Raw genomic sequence first — 6716 nt, 5'->3', positions numbered from 1 at the left:
GCTGCCCCTTTCTGGCCCGGGTCCTGGGCCAGCGTGTCCCAGCCTCCATTCCAGCTGGGCCGGATGTCACCAGAACAGGGGCTGCAGCCTCTGCTCCCGGACAAGCTGGAGCCCCTGGCCAAGAGCAGCTGTGCAGCAGCCACCTCTGCCCCCGAGCTGGGGGACGGGGACAGGGCGTCCAGCCTCCTGCAGGAGCCCCCGCTCTCGCCAGCTGTGCCTGAGCTGCACCCAGAGTTGGGGGACACCGGCACTGTCCGGAGCAAGGTCCTGGCAGCCAGGAGTTCCCTGCTGAGCTTGGATTCGGGCTTCTCTGAGCACATGGAGTCGCAGGGTGACAGCTGTTGCGAGAAGGAGCCGTCCTATGAGAGAGCTCTCAAGCCAGAAGGTAAGAGGTGCTGCGGTACTAACCATGTCTGTGCCAGGAGCTCCAGGCAGCCCCAAGACAAAGCAGGAGTAATTCTCCTTCCTTGGGGTGACCTTCCACCACAGCATCTGTTCTCCCCTTGTGAGCTTGGTCCAGAGACCCTTGGGGCCATGAGGCCCTGGGAGCTGTGTTTTGGCAGTGCAGCCCCACCTGAAATGCCTGTCTGCCCATCCTCTGCCTTGCCTTGACAGGGCCCGTGGGGCAGAGCAGAGACCTGAACAGGAAAGAGGCTGGAGCGTTGTGGTGTTGTGGGAGGGGTGGGAAGGCAAGGGCTGGCAGAAGCTTCCAAGTCCTGTGGGAGGACGGAGCCCGGCGCGGGCTGAGCCCCTCAGGGCTGTGAGCGCAGCGTTTCCCTCGCTCTGACTCAGCTGCACGGGAGCAGCCTCTCGCGCTCGGCTGCCTGGCTGTCACGTTTCTAGACACTCGTCTCAGGATGGCAGCAATGTGCAGTGAAGGGGTAAGGCAGGCAGAGGAGCACAGCTTGCCAGGGGCAGGCGCCTGCTAAAAATAGTCAAGGACACGGGGCACGTGGTTGTGTCCCAGCAAGGCCGTAGCATGTGAGGTGGGGGTGGGGGCACTGCAAATTCTTGGCCCCTACGCAGGGCAGACAGGCAGTGCCACCGCACATCTGTCCCTGCCTGTCCACAGCTGCCATCCCTGGGTACCAGCACACTCCAGACTCGCTGAGTGCCCGCGCCACGCAGTTCTACATCAACAAGATCGATGCGGCCAACCGAGAGCACAAGCTGGAAGATAAAGGTGAGCCCAGAGTCCCAGAAGGTGCCACCTTCATCCCTCGCAGCCTCTAGCAGGATGGTGGATCTGCCTGACCAGGGTGCGAGAGGCTGCATGGCACAAGGTGAACCCAGGTGTGACAGTGGCCCCGGGCTGGACAGTGGAAGCTGCACCTGGCACAGAGGAGCGCAGGGCTCTGCTGCACAGAGCTGCTGCTTGGGAGCTCTTCTTGGGCACAACGTTCCTGCTCTCCTCAGCAAATAGACCAATTCTGTTCAAACTCCTGTGTCAACACAGGGTCTGTGATCTCTGGGTCACATCATGTCTGAATGGGACACCCACATCCAGTGCTGCTTATGTAGGTGCTGCTGAGAGGGGCTGTGCCAGCCTTTCCCCTTGGCTGTGTGCCTCTGACAACCTGGGATGGTGAACCGGGCCGTGTGTGTTGCCCCACAGGGTCACTTGTTCCCTCCTGGCAGCACTGCATTATTGCTGTATTGGGACCGGCAAGACTGCTCCTAGCCCAGCAAGGTGGCCTGGTGTAGCCCGGCAGGGCAGGTGTGAGGTGTGTGCCCCTTCGCAGGTGACACCCCCCTGGAGCTGACAGATGACTGCTCCCTTGCCCTGGTGTGGAAGAACAACGAGCGCCTCAAGGAGTTTGTGTTGGTGGAGTCGAAGGAGCTGGAGTGTGTGGAGGATCCAGGTTCAGCGAGCGAAGCAGCTCGGGCTGGCCACTTCACCCTGGAGCAGTGCCTCAATCTCTTCACCAAGCCCGAAGTCCTGGCCCCAGAGGAAGCGTGGTGAGGAAGGTGGTAGGGGGTGGGTTCCAGCCCGTGGGCTCAGAAGGCGGTGGGGGTTTCCTAGGAGCTGCCTGGGCCTGCATGCTGTCTTTTCTGGCGGCCACGAGCGTTGGGCTGGGCTTCCCATGCTCTGGGGACAGAGGCGGGGAGCAATGCCAGCACTCCACAGGGCTGTGCTGGCCTGCCACTGGCAGGGGAGGCTGAGCCCCCCCACATCCCTCTGCCAGCCCCACGTGTGGGGGACCTTGGGGCTGGGCTGGGCTGGGCTGCGAGACCTGGGGCTGTCCCCACACCGGTAATGAGCACACTCTTCCCCCAGGTACTGCCCCAAGTGCAAGCAGCACCGCGAGGCCTCCAAGCAGCTGATGCTATGGCGCCTGCCCAACGTCCTCATCATCCAGCTCAAGCGCTTCTCCTTCCGCAGCTTTATTTGGAGGGACAAGATCAACGACATGGTGGATTTTCCTGTCCGGTGAGAGCCTGGGGGACTCAGTGCCTAGGTTGGCACTGCCTGTGCTGTCCTGTCTCTCCCTACCTAATCCCGACTACCCCGACTGTCCCCGTGTCTCTCCCCAGGAGCCTGGACCTGAGCAAGTTCTGTATCGGCCGGAAGGGTGAGCAGCAGCTGCCCATGTACGACCTGTACGCTGTGATCAATCACTACGGAGGCATGATTGGGGGGCACTACACAGCATACGCCCGCCTGCCCAATGACAAGAACAGCCAGCGCAGCGACGTGGGTGAGGATCTGCTGGCCTCACCACCCTGCCTCTCCTGCAGCCGTGGCCTGTCTGCTCACTTAACCCTTCTCTCCTCTCAGGCTGGCGGCTCTTCGACGACAGCACAGTCACCACCGTGGACGAGAGCCAGGTGGTAACCAGATACGCGTATGTCCTCTTCTACCGCCGGAGGAACTCTCCTGTGGAGAGACCCCTGCCAGGGCACCCCCCAGACCACAGAGCTGAGCGCACCCCCTCTGCCGAAGCCGCTGCTAGCCAGGTGAGAGCTCGTGTCACTTTTGGCATTGTTGGAGCCGCAAAGCCTTAAAATGCGCCCAGATGCCCACGTGCAGGGCCGGCCTGTCTCTGCCAGCACCCGTGGAGCGTGGCGCAGCTGCAGTGTGATGCCTGCCCCTCTTCAACACCGAAGAGCTTGCACTGTCTGGGCATTGAGGCCTGTCTTGTCTTGTTCTCGCTGTGAGCTCAGGACGATCCCTGCCCTGAGGGACCACAGGAGAGCTGGTTCCTGTCATCAGGGTGGGAGTGCTGGTGGGAGGGCACTGGAGGAGGCAGGAGGTGGCCCAGCCTCACTGGGGTCTGCACCGAAGGAAGGCTGTGAGCGGTGCAGTAGGAGCTGGCTGTGCCGGGAAGCAGTGAGAACCTGCCCTCCGCAGCCGCTCTCAAGGCAGGGTGGGGGACGCTTTCTGCTGGGGCCCAGCTTGGGGCCAAGCTAGGTGCAAAAAAGGCAAATGCCAGCGCTGAGCTGGAGGCCTGGCAGCCTCTGCGGGGTGCTGCAGAGAAACCTGCCAGAGCGAGTGAGCGGTGCAGTAGGAGCTGGCTGTGCCGGGAAGCAGTGAGAACCTGCCCTCCGCAGCCGCTCTCAAGGCAGGGTGGGGGACGCTTTCTGCTGGGGCCCAGCTTGGGGCCAAGCTAGGTGCAAAAAAGGCAAATGCCAGCGCTGAGCTGGAGGCCTGGCAGCCTCTGCGGGGTGCTGCAGAGAAACCTGCCAGAGCGAGCTCTGCTGCTGGGCCGCCCAGGAGGGAGGGGTGGGCCAGCCGGTGGCAGGGTGCTGTTGGCACCGCCGGGGGGGGGGGGGGGGCCCAGCCGGTGGCAGGGTGCTGTTGGCATGCACTGGTAGGGAACGGTTGGGCTGATCTTTGCGTGAATGTCAGACATGAAGGCCCAGGCTGGGCCACAGCGCGGTACCCACCTGGCCAGCCTCCCCTGCATCGCTGTCCCGCAGCCCTTCCCTCTGCACTCAGCACCCCAGTGGCCCCGCAGGGACTGAGAACGATGCTCAGCTCATCTCTGGCACAGTGGCACACGTGTGCCCCGTGGGGCCCTTCTGGTCTGGCCTGTCTGGCTTGCACAGCCCTCAGGCCAGCTCTGCTCTCTCAGCCGGGGACAGCAGCTGCCTGTCTCTGGGGCCAAGGGGTGTCCAGAGTGTTGGTGTCCGCCTGCCCAGGCTGTTCCTGTCCTGGGGGGCTCTGCGTGTCCTGGAGTAGCCCCACTCTCTGGGGATGGCTTAGGCAACAGGAAGGCTGCGCTGATCATCCCACGTCAGTGGTGGGAGCCTTCAGGAACCCGGGAAGCACTGAGGCTCACTGTAGACCCTCCCCAGTGCTGGGGTTCATCGGGTGTCCCCATGGCGCCAGATCACCTGCAGCAATGGGGTGCACTGGATCCCGCTGGGGCTTAGCGGGTCCCCGAGCACCTCGGACCACCCGCACCCTCCCAGGCATTGGGTGCCCTCTGGAGACCTGCACCCTGATTGGCTGCCCCGCATGATTACCGGCACAGTGAAGGGCTGGATAATCCTCCTGGAAGTTGGGCTACGATTGGCTGTCAGAGCATCCCCACCTGCTGAAGCAGACCTGTGACTGGCTGTGCTGTGACCACGCCTCCTGCTCCTGCCACCAACAGCTGACTCTGGATTGGCTGGCATCTGAAAGATCCTGTTGGGATCCCAAAAGCTGGGCTGTGATTGGCTGCTGCCTGCCCGCCTCATCACCTGGACCCACCAATGCCAGAGCATCGGCTCTGTCAGGATCTGGCTGCCCACCCTGCGGCCCCACGAAGACCTTGCCTGGCTGCTGCCTGCGCTCCCTTCGGCAGAGCCTCCCGCCGGAGCCCGGCTGCACCCCACGCACTGGAGACCCCTGAAGAACCGCGGGGGCGGGCGCGACCGCGACGGTGCTGCATGGGGAGGCGGGCTGGCTGGGCACGGGGCTGAGGAACTGGAGGCTGAAGAACAAGAGTTGCAGCTCGAGGCGCCCCAAAGGCCTGCAAGAAACTCCTGGAGGCCCCGTGGCCAGAAGCAGAGTCCGGGCACCCCCCAGCACCCAGATGAAGGCTGCGTCAGATACTTCGTCCTGGCCACCATGGCCGCAATTGTTGCGCTCTTCCTGAATGTCTTCTACCCGCTCATTTACCAGACCCGCTGGAGATAGGCACGGATGTGCGGCCAGCTGCAGGAGCAGGGCTGACAGGGCACGTGCCGTCCTAGGACACTACGCAACAAAGACGTCAGGTGGCAGGACAGAAACCACCGGGAAGGACTCACCAAGGGAAGCATGGGGCCGTCGGCTCCTGCCTGTCTGCTCTGGCATCTCCCGTGCCAGCTGGCAGGACTGCGTGGCCAGCTCGCTGCCTTGCCAAAGTTCAGCCCAGAACCAGGAGTCCCTCAGCGCTCCCTCACCCTTGCTGCCTGCTGGGAGTGGGGCAGACCTCGTGGCTACCTGCTGCTCAGGAAGGGATGTTGCCGCTCCAGCACGGCCAGGGCCTGGGAGCCCCCCGGCAATATCGATGATTTCTGCTTGGCTCCCAGGAAAGAAGCGGAGACCTGGGAGGCTGCAGCAAGGGCAGGATGCCCTGACACGGATCCTGGTCTGGCCACCTCTCCCAGCGGTGCTGCTGCTGGAGCCTTGTGCTCCCCAGGGCTGGCGTGATCCCTGGCTCTTAGGCCAGCCCCGTCCCTCCTGGTGACAGCTGCCCGTGTACTGGGAGCTGTGCGTGCTGCAGCCCCGTGCTGGGACCAAATAGGCTTGTCACCAAGGGCTTGTGTGCTTCCCTGCAGCTCTTCTCCCTCGGGCAGCTGCTGGGGAGCCTGACAAACTGGGCTGGGATGCCCACAGCGAGCACGCGCCTCCGTGGGCTGCTGGCTCCCACCAGCCCCCAGCACTGGGGTGTGTGGGCTGTCCTCACTTGGCCCCAGCTGGCTGCGTCTGGGGGGGCTGGGTCTCTGCTGGGGGAGTGCAGCACAGTGCCTCCTTTACGAGGGGAGCGGGTGCCCATGCTGTGGCAGAGTCATGGGGTCGGGGAGCGCAGGTAGGACCTCAGCGTGTTAATAAAGCCAGGTTTTCCAAAGAGATGCAGCATCCCTGTCCTGTGTGATAGGACCCCCGCAGAGGGGCAGAAACTCTGTCCCAGAGCCTGCTTCAGGACACGGGCAGGTGCTGGTGCCCTTCCTGTGCCTGAGGCAGCTGCTTGCAGAGTCTCTTTGGCGTGGGGACCCTGCCCTGAGCTCTGCAGGGTGCCAGGTACACTCTGTGCAGCAGCAGGCTCTGGGGAGAGCTCTGCCTGTCGGTGCTGTGAGACACAGGCTGGGCTCCTCCTCCCCGGCTGTGGGGTGGCAGCCCTGGTGGGACACGTGCAGGGCACTGGGAGCCTGTCGGGGCCGGCAGCGCGTGGTCCCACGGGGCCGGGGCATGGGCTGCAGCTCCAGCGGTGTCTGACATTGAGACGTGTTGCCCTTGGCTGAGCGTGGCTCAGACTGCTCTGGTGTGTTTGGGTGCGAGAGGTGACTTCAGAGCCCTGTGACTTCCTTTTCCGTCTCCGCTGCTGTCCCGCCGGCTGTGTCCTTGGCTGGCTCGGGAAGGATGCTTGGCAGGAAAGGGGGTCGCCTGGGTTTCTGGCTGGGTCTTCAGCCGGACAGCAGGGAGCCCAGGGCTCCCCCACCTCACTCCCCCACTCCTCTTTGCACGTGCGCCGCGACGTCCTCCCCACCGAGCGGGACCCAGCCGGGGAAGCTGGTGGGGC

General features: G+C 63.9%; 2 protein-coding genes across 2 annotated transcripts in view; both read left to right on the top strand.

Annotated features, from left to right (window-relative positions):
- Positions 1-5128, top strand: part of USP19 (ubiquitin specific peptidase 19) — a 15217-nt gene extending 10089 nt beyond the window's left edge. The window contains exons 21-27 of the mRNA XM_009892548.1: positions 33-385; positions 1073-1183; positions 1743-1959; positions 2279-2431; positions 2536-2699; positions 2780-2958; positions 4631-5128. Coding sequence (XP_009890850.1) covers positions 33-385; positions 1073-1183; positions 1743-1959; positions 2279-2431; positions 2536-2699; positions 2780-2958; positions 4631-5128 — 1675 coding nt within the window. The remainder of the gene's footprint in view (positions 1-32; positions 386-1072; positions 1184-1742; positions 1960-2278; positions 2432-2535; positions 2700-2779; positions 2959-4630) is intronic.
- An 858-nt stretch (positions 5129-5986) lies between these two features.
- LOC104293085 (sodium- and chloride-dependent creatine transporter 1-like) overlaps positions 5987-6716 on the top strand; it is a 10047-nt gene continuing 9317 nt past the window's right edge. Inside the window, exon 1 of the mRNA XM_009892547.1 lies at positions 5987-6005. Within this exon, the coding sequence (XP_009890849.1) occupies positions 5987-6005 (19 nt within the window). The remainder of the gene's footprint in view (positions 6006-6716) is intronic.

The sequence above is a fragment of the Charadrius vociferus genome, unplaced genomic scaffold (genome assembly GCF_000708025.1).
Source record: "Charadrius vociferus isolate BGI_N301 unplaced genomic scaffold, ASM70802v2 scaffold119, whole genome shotgun sequence".
Classification (NCBI taxonomy): domain Eukaryota; kingdom Metazoa; phylum Chordata; class Aves; order Charadriiformes; family Charadriidae; genus Charadrius; species Charadrius vociferus.
The sequence above is the reverse complement of the archived record's forward strand: the minus strand, read 5'-3'. Positions and strand labels throughout refer to the sequence as shown.